This window comes from Bidens hawaiensis, unplaced genomic scaffold, assembly GCF_021521415.1.
Source record: "Bidens hawaiensis isolate Kalapana, Puna unplaced genomic scaffold, B.hawaiensis_p1.1 tig00018784_1, whole genome shotgun sequence".
NCBI classification, from domain to species: Eukaryota; Viridiplantae; Streptophyta; class Magnoliopsida; order Asterales; family Asteraceae; genus Bidens; species Bidens hawaiensis.
Window position 1 is genome coordinate 46721 of NW_027492854.1, and position 19125 is coordinate 65845.

The following is a 19125-nucleotide window of genomic DNA, read 5'->3' on the forward strand; positions in this document are numbered from 1 at the left end:
TATGAAATCGATGGCATCTTAGCATCATACATATTCCTTCCATGTTAGTACATCTCTTATTGTCCTGAAATAAGACCAACTCAAAAGTCCAAGACTAAAACTTCAATGAAATCCAGTTTTTTTTTTTATTTACACGAATTAGGATAAGTAAATGTACAAGAGGTTATAAATAAATATTATACAGCTATTGTGTTATATAGAAAAAAAACATCATTAAACAATAAAATCGTCATGTCAATGTTCCGCCTCATGGTGTTACCAAAACATTTTAGTATCTGGCATGTATACCGAGATCCTTAGCTGATCAAAACATGTTGGGTGGAATCTCCAACACATATATATCACCAACTATCAAATATCTCTTTAAAAAGGCCGAATTCATCCTCTAATAATTAAGGTTTACGTCACTACGTGATGTACTTAAGTGATGATATGGAGAGGATAAGAATGGTGAGAAGATATCAAAAAGTTCTAGTTGGAGTTTTCCTGTTATAATTAATATTCTAAAATTTTAATGGCTTTGTTGCATTACGTACGTGTCCAAAATATAATCAAAGAATTCTTAGGGACAACATATTTTTAGTTTTATCCTTGTATCAAATTATAAGGATGATAGTGACAATATTAAATAAAATGGGACAATGTCAACAAATACTTTCTTATATAAAAATAAATACTAATACCATACTTATATTTTAATTCATACTAAAAGGAATGACATCTTAAATCATTTATTACCCATCCATTTCATTCTCTAATTCCTTCCTTTTCTTCCATATCTTAATCATCATTAATTAACCTTGTAACCTGTCGCTTGCAAGCTGGTAACCACCGTGTTACCGGCACTCTCTTTCTGTTGTCGTCCCTGCCTATATATGATGTCTACATATAACTTTGGTTGACGTTGTCCCTAATTAAACTTGGCATAGTCCCACAACGTACCCAACCCCACTCCCCATATCTTTAAAAGTTTTATATAACAAATAGACAGAATTACAAATTTTGTCCTTTAAAATAAGACGAATTACGGTTCGTGTCCTTTTCTAAGTTTCCTTGCAGGCGGTGTACTTTAAACTTTTTTTTCCTACAAGTTTTGTCCTTTACGCTAACTGGGTTAGAAAAAGTCAGTTAAGTATGACATGTGCCAGACATGTGATGGGCATAATTGTAATTTTAATAGGGGAATGTATTATATATATTTTCTTTTCTTTCTCTCTAAGCCACCACCATCACCATAAATTCCGGCCACCATAAATTCCGGCCACCTCGTTGCAGATTCCATTCAACCCACCACCACCACCTCCTCTCCATCTCACAAACCGCCACCACACTTTCCGTTCACAAACGCAAACGATCCCTATCACCCGAACCCGACCCATCCTTTTCCAAAACCCGTATCCGAAAATATTCTATTATATTTTATACATATACCTGTATTGAATGAATACGACAGTGAACCATCTAATTATAACTATGCACTTGATTATTATAACATTATTCTAATATAGCTAAAGTATTACAATTTTACATAAATATTAATACGACTTCTGTTATAAAAATAACAGTAACATGAGATCTACAAATAATTCAGATAATAATACTGAATTGCAAAATATTAAAGGAAGCACGGCCGTAGCAGAGGCTCGGGTAGACGGGTTTCGACGGGACCGAAATCCTAAATGGCTTGAACAAAACCCAGATCGAAACCGATTGTTCAACGAACCCCGACGGCCACAGTTAGAACTCGAACCAGATCTGGAGAAAGGCCGTGCGATGGGAGGATTTCGCTTCTGTAAATGGTAATTCTTGTATTTCATTCTTTTTTTTTTCCTTTCACATATTTATTTGATCAGATCAATTTAGTTGTGTTATATTATATTATATCATGCCTGAAGCTACACCAGCCATTGAAGTTAACCAACTGTTAAGTCGCTTGATTGGGTGCGACTGATCTTGGTCAGTGGGTGGGTTAGGTGAATTGGGTTTTCGGATACGGGTTTTGGAAAAGGATGGGTCGGGTTCGGGTGATAGGGATCGTTTGCGTTTGTGAACGGAAAGTGTGGTGGCGGTTTGTGAGATGGAGAGGAGGTGGTGGTGGTGGGTTGAATGGAATCTGCAACGAGGTGGCCGGAATTTATGGTGGCCGGAATTTATGGTGATGGTGGTGGCTTAGAGAGAAAGAAAAGAAAATATATATAATACATTCCCCTATTAAAATTACAATTATGCCCATCACATGTCTGGCACATGTCATACTTAACTGATTTTTTCTAACCCAGTTAGCGTAAAGGACAAAACTTGTAGGAAAAAAAAGTTTAAAGTACACCGCCTGCAAGGAAACTTAGAAAAGGACACGAACCGTAATTCGTCTTATTTTAAAGGACAAAATTTGTAATTCTGTCTAACAAATAATGAAAGATTAATCTTGAATATTAATAAAGTTAAGGGTCCATTTTGTTAAATTATAATTTAGTTATTTGAATTGTAGTAGGTTTATGAATGGTATGTCTTGGAAAGCAAGTTAAGTAGGTCTATAAATATAGTTTAGATTATTAGTTTTATGAGTGTGAGAGTTGAGAGAGAGTTAAGAGATAGTCAAGGAGTCTCATCTTCATGTACGTTTGATAAGTTCGTGAAGTTCGTTTGGTATGTTCTTTTGATATATGAAAAGAGTCGCGGGTTGTCACCCCAATATCGCATGTTTGTTTGTTTGATAAGTTCGTTTGATATAATTGTTTGATCCGTCCGGGCCAACAATTCGTATCAGAACTTAGGCTCGTTGATCGTGAAAGTTTTGTGAGTTTCCCATTCGTAGGGTTGAAAGAATCGATGTTCGGAGAGAAGCTGTTGAGTTTTCTTACAAAGAAATTTGGTGTTTTAGATTTGTTGCAATATATATATTATATTGTTTTTGTTTGTGTTCGAAGTCAAAGCAACAGCCGCTAAAGACAAAGAGGAAAAGGAAATAAGAGTTTGTTGGATAGATTAATTGGACCTTAACAATTTACGTATTCAATTTTTATTTTATTCTTCTTTACTTTCTACCTTCATATATTTTTTATTTGGTAATTATATTATCAAGTTCAAAACCTATGGCTGGTGATAAAGAAGGGAGTTCAGGAACAGAACAGTAAAAAAATCGATGGGTGGTTTTGTTTTGCAAGCACCGAAGTTAACTTTGACCAACTACGCGTCATGGTCGGTTATGGTGAAAATTATTTTGGGTGCGAATGGTTTGCATGATGCGATTGATAAAGAAAAGGGTGCGGGAATTGAAGAAAGAAAGAAGTTTATGGCATTGGGTGTTATCTTCCAAACCCTACCTGAAGATGTGATGCTTCAGATGGCCAAGTAGTCAAAACCGAAAGATGTTTGGGAAGCATTAAGAGTTCGTTATCTTGGTGCCGAAAGAACTCAGAACTCGTGTTCAAATGCTAAGAACCGAGTTAGATGCATTGAAGATGGGCGAGACATAAAGTATTGATGATTATGTAGCGAAGTTGGGTGGAGTACAATCTAAGTACAAGAGCTTGGGAGCGGTACTTGAAGAAGAGGTTTTGGTAAGAAAGTTCTTGAACTCTGTGCCGGATAAATATTTACCTATTGTTTCTTCGATGGAGCTACTCGCAGACATCGAAACAATGGCGTTTGAAGATGTGGTTGGACGTTTAAAGGCATATGAAGAAAGAAACAAGTTCAAGAATGTGAATGGAAGTTTATCCCAAAGTCAGCTCATGTTCACCCAAACCTAAAAGAAAGTTGAAAACTACCAAGGACATGGTAGAGGCCGTGGAAGATACAATGGACGAGGAAGAGGGAACCAAAGATGGAATGGTGAAGGTAAGAATGATGAACGGGGTGAATACCGGAAAAGGAACCTGAAGAATGGGAAGATAGAAGGAAGTATGTAACGTGCTACAACTGTGATAAGATTGGGCACTACTCGAATGAATGTAAAGAACCAAGCAAATGGAGTGATAAAGTGAATTTGACAAAGAAAGATGATAATGTTTATCATTCTTTGTTCATGGCAGTTGGTTCAATAAAGAAAGTAAGTTTGAATGAAGAAAGGGTTATCCCTGGTGTGTTTGAAAATGATGAAAAGAATGGAGGTACATGGTACTTAGACAATGGTGCAAGTCATCATATGTCAGGAAAAAAAGAGTTCTTTACCACCTTGGATGAAGGAGTTTCGGGTCAAGTGAAGTTTGGTGATAGATCCGAGATCGAAATCAAAGGTAAAGGTAATGTGACTGTGGTAAGTAAGACTGGTGAAAAGAAAACGTTTTTTTGATGTTTTCTATATCCCTAAGTTGAAGACTAATCTTCTTAGCTTGGGAAAGTTGGATGAAGAAGGATGTAAGATTGAAATAGCCAATGGGACATTGAGGCTATATGATCAGAAAGAGAGATTGTTGATGAAGGTTCATAGAAATATGAATAAGACGTACAACATCAAGCTTCAGGTATGTTGTAATCCTAACAACTTTGAAGTTGAAAAGAAAGAAAGTTATGATGTGAAACCGATTATGAAAGTGAAGGAAATTCAGTTTGGAACAATCCCGAATGATTTGTTTGGAGTTCGTGAAAGTATTGGTCAAGAACGAGTTGATGAGAAGAAGCAAGTTGAGAAAGAAAATTGCAACATGGTTTCAAAGTTAAGTACGGAAGGAACGAATGCTATGTTTGAAGAATCGGTGAAGCAAGTATGCTATAGTCAGTTGAAAAGGAGAAACAAATGCAAGAAGAAATACAAATTCAAGATTAAGGGGGTAAATGAAGGATTAATCTTGAATATTAATAAAGTTAAGGGTTTATTTTGTTAAGTTATAATTTAGTTATTCGAATTGTAGTAGGTTTATGAAAGGTATGTCTTGGAAAGCAAGTTAAGTAGGTCTATAAATATAGTTTAGATTATTAGTTTTATGAGTGTGAGAGTTGAGAGAGAGTTAAGAGATAGTCAATGAGTCTCATCTTCATGTACGTTTGATAAGTTCGTGAAGTTCGTTTGGTATGTTATTTTGATATATGAAAAGAGTCGCGGGTTGTCACCCCAATATCGCATGTTTGTTTGTTTGATATGATTGTTTGATCCGTCTAGGCCAACAAATAAAATATTGTTTGGCAATCTAGTGTTAAGTCAATAAAATGTCTGAAATAATTAAAATGTAACATCTGAATCATTCATTTTATTTCTGAAATATAACCATTAAGAGGCTTGATAAGCCAACTAAAAGTGTAACAAAAAAAATTCTACTTCTGATTAATTCAGAGACATTCTCTTAATAAAATCATTAAGAGCCTATCAAATACTCACTAAAACAATTTTGTTATATATCTAGAAATTTACAACTAACCATATAATTTGTAACACATGTAGAAATTTACAATTAACCATATAATTTGTAGCACACGTGATGAGCAAGATAATTTTCGTTGTACATATTGTGAAAATGAAAATAACGTTGTACATTTACTGGAAAAAAAACTGTTTATAATTTTGTATATATGTAAACGAGGTGTGTTATATCTTTATATACTAGTATGGTACCCGCATGATGCGGCGGGATAAGGAAACAACACTTAAATCAAATCTAGCCAATGCCAATCAAACTCGACTCCAACTTCATTCCAAGTCACAAGTTTCCAAATTAAACTTGACCTGGCTCGCTCGACTAAATTTGACTCGACACTACAACTTATTTGTCATAAGGGTCAAACATATAACTTATTTTTGCCAATCATTTAAAAATAAAAACTTATTAAGGAAAATGATTGAGTAGGTAAGTTACGCAACATACTAACTCTTACAATAGTATAACTTACATTATAGATTTCTCAATTGTTCTTTCTTCATTCATTTAGGAGAAAGAAATAAAGAGTAACTAGTTTTATACCCGTCCGGTGGACGGATGTTTTAATGCTTTAATAACATAATTATTTTTTCCTTGCATTCTAGAAAACATTATTTGCTAGAAAAAGATTCAAAATACGTGGAAATATAATAATATTAAAATATATCTTAGAAAAGTGAAGTACCACATATTTAAGACGAAGTTTTAGAAAAATCAACAAATATTTTTAAAAAGGTGAAGTACATTGTGAAAAAATACATTAAGATAATTTCAGATATGATAAGTGCTTGCTTGTCCTACAAGATAACTATCGGAGACAATGGATACTAATTCAGGTGATGACAAAGAACTACAAGAGGAAGAGGGTGATTCTTGTTTTGAATTTTTGCATGTTACAGAATTAAATTACAGTGGTAAAGATATTGTCTTTCCAATCATAATCAACACATTTTATTATTTTTTAAAATCTTAAAGAACTAAACAAATGAGGTAATTTGAGGGTCAGTTGAACCCGACTCAATAAATTTCACTCGTACTAAAAGATCCTTGCTTTTGACCAAAACCAGTTTTGAGAACCGTTGTTTATAAATAAAAATTAAACTTGTTATCATAAATGATTTACAAAGTGACATACAAGGATGAAATAAGTGTCTAATATTATAACATGTGAACATGTCAGATCTAAATGTGTTTTTTCTATGATTTATTATCACTTCTATAATACCAAAATATTACAGCAATTCACTTTACTTCAGCAACAACCCTACACCAAAATGATGCCATTATCTTTATATACTTTTCAAACATCCAATGACTTCTACAAGCTCTACAATAAAGTTACTAGGTGGAGCACCATAAAGGTATTTTAATATAGATGCAATTGTTGTATTCGTCTCAAATGAACAGTTAGTTTTCCTTTCAAAAACACACCCTTCTGCATATATCCTGCAAGAAATTGAGAAAAAAGAAAAATTGGTGAATATATTTCTTTCAGGAAAACAAAGAATCTACCTAGCACCATAAAGTAAATATACAAGAAAAGTTTTTAGCAGCTATCTCTATCAAGGGTGACATATCTCCTTATGACATTAACAGATCTTTCATTGGCCTCACCACTCTAGTATTCCTGCAGTTGACCAAAAACAATCTCATATAAGATAACATAAACCGTCTTATAACAGACGCTATATTTGCTACTATCCACTTCACATTTTTTAGAATAGAAAGAATACGGTGAAAGAAAATAAACTGACTTACAATCTCATGTACACAATTCACAAAAATCAGGTAAAAAGTGCAACAAAATTAAATAACAATAAACTTACTAAACACCAATAGTCATAACTGAACCGAACAATTCACCTATGGTTCGGTTAAGCCATAAAACGTATTAGAATACAAAAATATTTAAGCAAGATGTTGTTGTTACCTTTAACATGTGGCGTGTACTTGGTAAGAACACATTTTGATCAAATTCCGTAAAACACGTATTTGTGTCATCAGTTTTATCGGCTTCTTGAACTTCCTATTTCTCAAACCACTCCTGCAAGGCTGCAAATCTTGTTTCGTCTTGATTTGCTTCGGTGTGCTCTTTTCCTATTTGAACCAAATAATGTTAAATGTGAATGTATGAATCTAGCCTGAGATAAATCAAACACCACAAATAAAGTAATAAATGTGGCCCATCGATCTTACTGCAACAACAAACTTTAAAACATAAATATGAAGAAACCTAGAAGGCAGGAAATAAATTAAAGCACAAACATTGTGTACCTGATCAATAAGATAACATAATACCAATAGAAAAAACTTTCAATGGGATTCAGATTATGAAAAGTGAAAGAATAATAGAATTAATATCTATGCTATATATAATATAGGAGTTAGGGACCTCTTAAATTTTAAGAGGTACCACTCCTATTGCATGTTATACAATTAATAATGCATAAAATTTTAAAAATATAGGGGCAAATTAGTCTTTGCTCATTCAAAAATAAGTTACAATAATGGTCCTTCAACTTAAATCAAGTTTTGTTAATTTATTAAATAGTTACACATTTTCCCCTAATTTTAAACAAACTACCCCCACGATTCTTTAACGACTGTAACTTTTTAACTCTTTAATATTTTTTCTAAAAAAATGTATCATAAAAACGAGCATTTTATTCTCTTTAATTTGAGTATAGTATTGCTATAGTTTATTAATTTTTAAAAAACTAACATGTTACGCGATTACCATTTATTACCAGCAACTGGTCGGACAGTTTCGGCTAATGGTGTTGGAATGGGATAGACTGGAACATGTTAATACAAAAGGGGTTAATTTAGTTCATGTTGGGATGAGTTTAGATCGAAAGGGTTCATGTTAAAACGGAATTTGGTTCGGAACTGGTCCGTTAAAACGGATTGGGTTAAAAAATAGTTTATTTGAAATTACTATACATTTCATCTTGATTCTTGCTTGTCGCCACCAGTTGCGCGCGTTTAAACATCAGTTACGTGGATGACATACCAAGTTGCTCACGTATAGACGTTATGTGACGCGCTTACCGGCACCGGCTACACCTCCGATGCCACGTTAAATGCATACCACTGTCGGGTTACGTACGTATCGTTGCGAGGCTACAAAGATACTAACACCAATTACGTTTGTGCGTACACCGCTGCATCGCGCGGGCAACTGGCTAGTATAGGAAAATATTCTACTACAATGAGTTGGGTTAATGATTTTCAACTGCACGTGTAATTTCTCAATTGTTGTGATCCGGATTACCTAAAGAACATAATTACCTATATAGGGTCAAGATCATCCAACTGCACGTGTAGGAACTGTTCACCGGTTGTCAGCGAAGAAGGAGGAGGACGTGTGAATGGAAACAACTGCTAGTAGCAAACTGCCCTGGGATATGAGAGAGAGTGATGAACCTCCTCTAACCACCGCTTCTAGAAGGAATTCTAGTACTTTGAACGGCTCAGGTGAAGACTTTATAGGGTCAACATCATCCAAAATTACAGTTTCACTTAAGAGGAACAATATATTATATAATGTTTGAACTTTAAACAAAAAGATTATTGTATGTTTTTTAGGATTCATAATGTGTTTTAACACTATTTGTAATTATTTCAACTCTAAAATTTTGTGTAAAATATTTTTTCTTATACAAAAACCTAAATTAAGCACAATTCCTTCATTTTTAAAATGTTAGACAATTTTTTTAGGGTAAAGTTAAAATACAAATAGAGACAAAAATAAAAAGTGTGAGAAGAATTTATGACCGCGTAAAAAACCCTCAACAAAAAATAAAAAAAATAATAATAAATCATAACTCAAAATACATATAAAAAATAAAAAAACCAAAATGTTTCCCCCGTCATTATCGTTAAAAAAACGACTAAAAGACACAATGTAAAAAAAAAGACACAATGCCGAAAATGAACAAATAACAAAATGATAAATAAAAAAAGATACAATATGTTGCAAAATTTAACACAATTACGAACAAAATATAACACAATGTTAAGTAATATAACACAATATCAAGAAAAAAAGACACAATGTTAAGGAAAAAGACACAATTAACAACGGAAAAAAACACAAAACACAATAATAAATAAAAAGAAACAATGATGTTTATTCCTCAACTTTGTGTCTTTTTCGAGATTTGTTTTGTGAACGATGAAGAGAGTGGATACATTTTTACGGTTTTACATTTTTTTTATTAACTAGAGTTATGATTTTTTTAATTAATATTTCATTATTTTTTAGTGATTTTTTTATAGCTAGAAATCATTTTCATCATTATCATTTTTATCCCCCTTTGTAAAATAACTTGACCCAACTTTTTTAATACGATATTATTTTTCAAATAAAAAACCTACACCATAAATTTGAGCAATTTATTATTTTTTAATTTGAGTACATATTTGCTACACCTTATTTAAAAAAAACTTATACCTGTATTTGTTATCCGTAAAACATCATGATTACACTGATGCGTAATTACGAAAATAGGTTGCGTAATTATTATAAAAGGTTCGTACTTATAAATATAGGTTGCTACATAATTTGTGTGATTATTTATGTAAACGTGAATTTTTTTTTGTGTGTGATTAATTATTAATAAATGTTGCTTAACTTTTACATATGGTGTGTGATTATGCAACTTTTTATGTGTATAGGTTGCATATTTACAATTATGTCCTTGCGTATTAAGGGACAAAAATTTTTCTTGCGCTTGTTATCATAAGGAGACTTTATACAATAATCTGTCAAACTATAAAATACAACTATAGAAAACAAATTATTATTTTTACAACCACTAAGTGAACTTAATGGTCATATAGCAGGAGATGATCATGGAGTTGGGTAAACGCGTCAGAAACATTTCCCGGATGACTCAGATAAATGGGGACAGGCCGCAAACGTCTCCGGGCCTTTGGATAAGGATTCATCGCAGTTTCGATTACGTTTCACAATATAATTAGGGTTTTGTGTATGAAAATTTTCTGGCATATTGTGTTCCAACGGCGATGGACGACGGTCTGGTAGTTGTTGGAAAAAGTGTGAACAAGTTAATAAGACAAAATGACGTGATGACTGATTCTGTGCTCTTTCTTGTTAACCTAATGACAATAAATTGAGTTTTATTAAGACTGTGGATGGGCCTTTCAAATGGACTAGTTTATTTATTTTAATAAGCTCAAATTCAGACCATATATTATATTAATAATAGTTTATTTTTTCACTTTTAACATAGTTCGGTTTTGCAAAGCAAAATCACTAAAATCTTTTCATCTTTTGGACTTTGTTTAATATATTTGTAATTTTTTATATTTTTTGGCGTATCCTTGGCATACCCGCATCTTAGATTTTTGATTTTTGCCATTTCCAATACCTGTAACGTCCTTGTATTTTGTTCCCGTACCCATTCTCGTGCTACTTAGAAGACAACATAGTTTGGCCAGAGTGGGACAACATGACTATCTAAATTTGGAGAGTGCAATAGCCTAAATACAATAAAGTCGTTATTCTAAAAAAAAGGAAGCCTGACAAACGAACATCCGCCAAAGGCTACAACACCATGAACAAACAAAACCACCGACTACAAATAATACACGAGAACAAAAAAACAACAAAATCCAACCTGAAACCGACGTCGATCCTCCCATGACAAAGTAAGTCTTTGAGATCTATTATTAATCCAAATAAAACCCAACACCTTTATTTCGTCAATCAAACTCGAGGCTTGAATCGGGTTTCCATTATGAACCAACCCGTTCATCTTCTTCTACAGGCACCATAAAACAATCAGGCAAATAGCTTGATTATTTTAGCCTTATCCTTATAAAACGAGGTAAACTTGTGTAGCTTCATCACATCCTGAATGCTAAAGATGAAAATACTAGGCACCTTATACCATTAAATAATATATTTAATGTTGCTTTTTACAAAATGGTCATCTCTATATGGTATCAGTACCGGTACTAATATGGTCCCGAAAATATGATACCGATTTTTGAAAGAGTAAGTACCGAATACCGTATTAATTCTATAGGCATGGTAGCAATTCGGTTGGCACGAGCACCGGTACTTGCTACCAAATAGTCATCTCTACTTCTCTGTTGTCGTTATCAATAGCTTAATACTACTATTTTTAGTGTTTTTATTTTTATTACCTTAGCCCACTCAAATACCACACCTTAAAGCATTCTCATCCCTTCTATCATCTCTCTTTTATCTCTATATTTTTCTTAGTATGTGAAGCACAAGCCAATTATACCTCTTTTAGGATTCATTATTACGATACTCCATACATTTGCTACAAATTGTAGTATACTTAACTATGCTTTCTTAATTTTTGTTTCAAAATTCATGACATAAGCTGGTGCGATTTTTAAACACTACTCACCCCACTATTTTCTAAAACGAAAGGGCATATTATTATTTTTTTATCTTATTGTTATTCCTTATTGATTTGCTTGCTAACTATGAATTATTGTGGCAAATAATGGGTAGATGCTGGATGAATACTCGATGTTTCACAAGCATTTTGTCTTCGACCGTCATCGGGAAACCAATTGTGAGTAAACTCGCATTTGTTATCTATTTGTAAGATATTCGTCAGTAGTCAATTAGTGCATTAATTACATGGTCCGACGATAGGAACTTTGTGGCTCGCTTGGCAAGAAGGCTGCAATTACGCCACACTAATATTAGAGTTTTAATTGTTAGAATTTAAAAGTGTCAGACGGATGTGGGCAAGTCTATTGATGCTACTGATAAGAGGGTGATAAGTTGCATTGGTGATGGCAAGTTGGTAACTTTCAAGTATATACAACAACCTAACCTTAATGTCACTTAACTAGATCTTTAGTTATAAAACTAATATATTTTTATTGATTATCATTATAGGTTATATCCCAACATGTGTCTGCATTATGCAATGCTAATATGTGCGCAAAATTCCATCATTCACTTGATCAACAATGATAGTTATACATTGGAGTAGAAATCCATGATGGGCCTTAAATTGTCATACTTATGAAGGGCCGCAACCCGGGGACTTTTACTAATACTAGACAACTGCATATATGTAAATTTTACTTTATGTTTGGTCTCATTACATCTATATTGCCCGGCACAACGCACAGGTTCCCAAAACTAGTTGTAGATCTAAAATGGCTAATCCAGTTGAGAAGAAAGGTAAAGATGAAGATACTCAGATGAAAAAGGCTTATAAGTTGTAATCATTGAAAACGATGACACAGATGAAAATAAGAAATAAAGAAGGGAAGGAAAATTTTATTATCTCAGAATCAAAAGTTACGAAATACAAAGAACAAGAAACTATATATAGACAACACGCATACGTCGGCGTATTATGCGACTTACACGCCGTATAGCATATACCACACAAGTACGTAGCTGGAGAGGTGAAGAGCGAAACTAAACAGGTTGCTAAAATCTCTATATCGATTGTTGTCGTGCACGTGGCTAGTGACACGGGAAAGATGATCGTGGATTTAGGAGATACGGTGAGGAAGGGAATTACGTACTCGCTGTATAGCGTCGGGAATGGCTTGAAGATGGTCGGGGTGAACTTGAAGCTGTTGTGAATGTTACCACGACACTTGAGGTGCAAATGCTTCGGGAGACGATTCAAAATCTGACGCATGAACTGGATAAATTGAGACATGGTAACGGCTTGAAGAAGGTCGGTGAGGAAAGGAGTTACATACTCGCTATATAGCATCGGTAACGGCTTGAAGAAGGTCGGGATGTACCGTGCGAATCGCGCGGAGGAAGAAACGAGCGGATGGTTTTACCGGAATTTCGATAAGAAGAAGGAGGTTGAGGATAAAGCTAAGCTTGAGTTGCAAGTGCTAAGGGAGACTATTCAAAATCTGACGGAGGAACTTAATAATTTGAGACATGAAGAGGAGGATGTATGATTTGGTAAGTTAATGATTTATGTTTTAGTTTATAATGAATGAAATTGAATTGAGTTGAGATATTGATGTTGGTGTCAATTGCACCACAAATCTAGTATAATATGGTAGAATTAATTAATTAATTAATTAATTAATAGCGATGGATGATCGGAGTTGTAATTTAGTCATCGTAGGTTCTTTTCTAGATGAATTCTATGCTATAGTAACGCACAAGCTATGACTCCGGTGAATGACGTCATAGAATAATAATTAATAATTAATAATAATAATAATAATTAGGAACCTGAGAACGGTGAATGACGTCATAACCCCCAACTATTATTGTGTTGTTAGGAAATTGAGATGTGCTTTGTTTCCGATTTCGGTCTTGCCACAAACACAAAGTTTGTTGTTGGATTTAATTACACCACAAATCAGAACTAATTGATATTGTTAAATTTTTTATATAGATTTACTTTGTTTATTGATATGAACTAATGGGTTAATAATAATCTATCAAGTCAAGTCTAGTATAGTGTTCCTTCCATAACCAGTCCTAAAAAATATATACATCTTGTTATTTTTAAGTTGACCCACAAATACAACCTCTCTCCTGTTTCCAGGCCCGGCCCATTCTCCTTTTCTCTAAGTTGGCCCAAAAAAGTCCCAATACGGGTTTTGTATTCTTGTTTGGCCCGTTCTTGCCCACGCTCTCTTTCGTATCTTTCCAACTCCCATTATTTTTCACGGGTCCGTTCTCGCTCTTATCGGGTGAACTTGATTCAAGCTTCTCGTTTTCATTTGTTGGTTTCTCTTCATCTTCTTTTTTTTTTTTTTTAATATTCAGCTGCATATGAAAAGGCCAACATCAAATGAAGAAAACAACAATTACCACATATTTGAAAGCAGATATATCAGGTTAAAATAACGAGTGTGCTAAAATTAATTTGAACAACTTTTGTTATGGGTCAAACTGCAAACAATTCCTTCTCGTTTTTTCCTTCAAACTTTGATATAAGTTGATTTTTTGTAACCAGGATTCAGAGAGCAATATCTTGTTACGATAATAACCTAGACGTTCAGATTAATGGTTTAGGAGCTTTTATGTATTAAAATTAATTTGAACCAACTTACTTTCAGCCCGATATATAAACTCAAACATTCTAGGTTTAGCCATTACCCACGGGTTCCCCCAATATAGTAGGTTTAACTAAGTTGATCTAGGAGCCGTAAATTGCGATTGATTCGTTAAACAAGAAAAAAATTAGGCGTAAAAAGGCAAATCAGACACGCACGCTACGACTTGTTAACTCGCAAAATTTAAAACATTATGTGTATAACACGGGTTCTAAAACTAGTAACTGTAACACATGTAATTAAAAAAAATCCTTTGAGTCACCCGACTTGTTCGGTGAAGCAACCAAAAGTCGGTTGGGTGTTACATACCCAAACTCATTCAAATTCGTTAATTAGGGAGCCGTTTCTCTCTGGATGTTTGTGTTTGTTCATTAACTTTATAAACGAACATAGACGGACGGACACAAACAAACAAACATAGATGAACAAGCACAAACGGTCGGACATAAATGTATATTAGTTTGAAAATTGAAACTAAACAAGTTGTCACAAAAGTAACCGAACTGTAATTAAACAAAGCATTATTCGACCATCACATTTGTACATGCACTTCATGCTCAGGACTACCCGTTTTTTTCATTTATCGTGGATACTTTTTATTTGAGGTAAATGTGCATTTTGCTTTATTTATCGGTTTTGTGTATTTTTTTTTCTTGACGAAAGGTCCACCTACATCATGTATGGATTGCACTTGTAAATGGTCAATGTTTGGTAGTTACTAGTATGGAACTTTGTTGTATGTACCGTAACTTTGTAAGATATTCATCTTTCAACAACGTCAAATGTTATAATCTTTGTTGATTTATGGCATGCCCTTCATTACATAAAACAAATAATATTAGTTTTTTATATCAAAGTCTTACTAGGGCATGTGGAGAGGTTGCAAGAAAATGAAAAATGACCCGCTACATTACTGCCATGTAAATGAAAAATATCAATAAAAAAAATTATGCTTGATGTTTTCACCATACCATATAATTAAAATTTTTAATTATATAATATATTAAATAATTAATAAAAGTGGATGAAGTTGATTTGTTGAAAAGGGGTAATAGTCACCAAATCTGTGTCAAAAGTCACTTTCTTCTTGACGCCCTAATTACTTTTCCGAAAATGCTCCCCTCCCGTAGCAGTGTTTGGGCGTTGTTGAGTTTATGTGGGAAGGGGAAACGCTCCATTACAGATGCTCTTACAAAAGTTATATCATTTTGTTTAATGACTTTCATTGTTTCAAGTTATTGTTACAAAGTTGTATCGTTTTGTTTAATGACTTTCATTGTTTCAAGTTATTGTTACGGTTCTATGACAATGTAAGTAAACTTTATCATGTCATGAACTTCTCCATTGCACTATTAGGCTAAATGTTACGAAGAATGGTTAGTTAATCAAAAATGTTGTTAGTGTTACCCATATAGTGGGACATTAACAAACTAATCTAGCAGACGAGATTTAACTTTCTTTTTCTTTAAATGATTAATATGTCGTCACGACTGAGACTTGAACCCAAGATTTCTCGTTTATTAAGTGTATCTTTTAACCACCACAACGGGTTTTAACTAACATTTCTCCGGCGACTGTAGTTTATTCTCTCCGGCGATGAAAACCCTGATTTCAAACCCTCAATTCACCACCTTTATCTCTAATTACCCGTCACTTCCTCGCAATAATAATCGCATATTCCTAAATATTCAACCCACAAAACCTCTTTCCACACACACAACGACGTCGTGTTCGTGTTCAGCTGACTACAGCGGCTGGTACGATCTGATCTCCGGCGACAGTTCAAACGACTCAAATCAGCTCAACAGGTTTCTGGGTTCACTCGGAATCGATGAAAAAAGGTACGCATTTGTGTATCTATTTGGGTTTGTATGCGCTCTAGGGTTTTCCAGGGTTAGGGTTTCATCGATTGTTATTTTCCCAGCGTGTTTTCTTGTTTTCGCGGTCGGGTTTTCGTTCGGGGTTGTGAATAGGTGGGATTTGGATGTGGGTTTGAGTTTGTTTGGGAAGAAGAACAAGAAAAAGATATTTATTAAAGATGATGAGTATCGGGTTTCGGTTGAGAAGTTGAAGAGTTTGGGGGGTTTGTTAAACGGGTTTGATGAAAAGTTTGCGAATTTGAAGAGGAGTATGCGAAAAGATGTTGATTTGAATAGGTTAGTAGAAATGATTTGGTTGGTTATATTGAAAGTGTTGAGTTGATTGAACAAGGTGTGTTGCAAGCTAAAGGTGTGATTGAAGGGTATATGGATGGTATGGTGGTTGACGCTAATGATGTATCGAAATCTTTGAATAATAAACCGAGTGATCAAACGAAGAAGGTGGAGAGAAAAGGGTTTGATTTTTCACAGTTCATTTCTGGTTTCCAAGAAAGATCTTTCGGGCCGAGGGCTAATAAAGTGAAAGATGCTGTTAACAATGAGTTGAAAGATACAGAGTCAAGTGATCGGAATCAAGCGAAAGTCGTGGATCTTGAAGATAAGACAATGAAATCTGTAATTAGTGATGATAAAAGCATGTTTAATGATACTGATGTTAGGGTTAAACAAACATATAGAGGAAAAACAATAGGTAGAATGGGTAGAATGACGTTAATGGTTATGGAAGTCGATTCGAAACAAGTTTTTGAAAGAGACGAGTATGTCGTTAAAGATAACAAAGCACGGTTTTATAAGCAAAGAAGGACAAAAGGATATTACGAGCAAGAACAACAGGTTTTCAGTAAATATGATGGAAATAATATGCTTTATGATGACATGGATTCAAGTGAAAAAGAAGGTTATGCAAATGAGAACAGATTTGCTAACTCTCAATCTTCAGAGATATCAAGTGACGTGCTTTTCAATGATTACTTAACCGAAGCAAACGGGCTTTTAAAACAAGCCCGTGAGTGGTTAACACAAAGAGGTATTGAAGAGGATGCAGAACAAATGTTGTATAAATCGAGTGATTTGTTGTCTAAAGCCGTAGACATGAAGCCCATGAGTTTATTGGCAGTGGGCCAGTTAGGAAACACTTATCTTCTTCATGGAGAGTTGAAACTGAAATTAAGCCGAAAATTAAGAACTTTACTTGCTGAAAGTGATAATGAAGTTATGAACAGAGATGAGTTTGTTGATTATCTTGTAAATGTTTGTGAAGAGTGTGAAGAACTGTTGGTGCAAGCTGGCAGGAAGTACAGGCTGGCATTATCGATTGATGGTGATGATATGAGAGCGTTGTATAATTGGGGTCTCGCTCTATCTTTCAGAGCGCAATTGATAGCTGATATCAGACCTGTAAGCACATTTAGTCAACATATGAAATAGTCAACACACATACACATGTTGTAAGTTTTAACATTACGGTTTAATGTTGTCTCAGGAAGCAGCTTTTGATGCTGACAAGGTTTACTTGGCGGCTATTGACAAGTTCAATGCAATGATGTCTAGAAGCAATGCTCATACACCAGACGGTACGATGTTTGTCTTTTGGACAGAAACTATGTTATGCTAATCGTGTTTAAAGAAACATGTTTTGATGTAAAAGTTTGTGTTTGCAGCTCTTTTCAGATGGGGTTTTGCGTTACAACAAAGATCGCGTTTAAGAACACGGAACTTTAGAGAGAAAGTGAAGTTGTTAAGTCAGGCTAAAAGGTTGTATGAGGATGCGCTTCTTATGGACTCAAGTAATATGCAGGTGAAACAGGCCCTAATGACTTGTGAATCTGAATTAAGGTACCAGAACCGGTTTTGACCCGAAAGTCAACTACTTTTGCTGAATATATGGCAAAAGGGTGCAATTTTAGTTAGCGTTTTTGAACGTTTTATAGCATTTGGAATAAATTTCATTCCTAGAATGATGAAATTCATAGTGAATATATATCAATGACGTGTAATCGATGCATGAATGTTGTAAGTTATTGTTGATTTGGATATTTTGTCTTTGGAAGAAGGCATGACTGTTGTCCAACAGTGTAACCTTTAAAGTTAAATTTGTTGTTGATAATCAATTGATTTTTTTATTGTTACTTACTATGCTCCATTTGTCCTTTAATGTTTATCTTTGATATCTTATATGGTGTGGAACTGTGGATGCAGGCTTTGGCTTGCTTGAATGCAAGACATACATATATGGCTAATTATATATGCTGTGTAACACTTTTAGTTTTATCATCATCATCAATATGATAAAACATTTTACAATTATATGGCATATATGCATAAAAGACTCAAGATTTGTATTTCATGAATGATATTTAATGATGTTTTCATCCCGCACCAATATGTTGCTAAAGAGTAGATTATTTCTTGCCCTCCAAATGCTCCAAAGAGTGATGGAAGCAATTCCCGTCATGATTTTCTTTAGTCTTGGTGACGAGTATGCATTGAAAGCCAAAATCGAAAACATCCTTAACCGAATCTTCATAGAACACACAAGTGTTTTACACCAAGAGAAGATCCACAGCCAAATGGCTCGAGCTACCCGCACCAGATAAAACGTGGTTTGCTGATTCATATGCACAGTTGCAAAAGTGACATAAAAGTGATGAACAAACAATGTAAGCTTTAATAGGAACCCATTCACCTGAAGTGTTTGAGCCTTTGACTGAGGCAAATGTCTTTAGCATGTGTTAACTACACCTTAAAAAGAAGTTTTAAACACTCGCCTTTTGGCGTCTCGGTATCTATGTTCAATTCCCTTTTCCATTCACATAACCAAG

General features: G+C 34.2%; 1 protein-coding gene and 1 long non-coding RNA gene across 2 annotated transcripts; one reads left to right on the forward strand and one right to left on the reverse strand.

Moving 5' to 3' along the window:
• Positions 1 to 6815: 6815 nt before the first annotated feature.
• On the reverse strand, positions 6816 to 7679 carry LOC143557050 (uncharacterized). Its single transcript, XR_013139498.1, has 2 exons — positions 7285 to 7679; positions 6816 to 6981 (listed from the first exon to the last, which is right to left on the reverse strand). It is a non-coding gene; the product is annotated as an uncharacterized LOC143557050 (long non-coding RNA).
• An 8270-nt stretch (positions 7680 to 15949) lies between these two features.
• Positions 15950 to 18442, forward strand: LOC143557053 (uncharacterized). The gene is made up of 3 exons (XM_077046221.1): positions 15950 to 17701; positions 17787 to 17877; positions 17965 to 18442. Exons 1-3 carry the CDS (start codon positions 16670 to 16672, stop codon positions 18156 to 18158), a joined length of 1317 nt encoding a protein of 438 aa, XP_076902336.1. The 5' UTR covers positions 15950 to 16669; the 3' UTR covers positions 18159 to 18442.
• Positions 18443 to 19125: the final 683 nt, after the last annotated feature.

Coding starts and splice junctions, on each gene's coding strand:
- LOC143557053 (XM_077046221.1), top strand. CDS start 16,670: ATGGATGGTATGGTGGTTGACGCTAATGATGTATCGAAATCTTTGAAT. Junction 17,702..17,786: donor TGATAGCTGATATCAGACCT/GTAAGCACATTT, acceptor ATGTTGTCTCAG/GAAGCAGCTTTTGATGCTGA. Junction 17,878..17,964: donor CAATGCTCATACACCAGACG/GTACGATGTTTG, acceptor TTGTGTTTGCAG/CTCTTTTCAGATGGGGTTTT.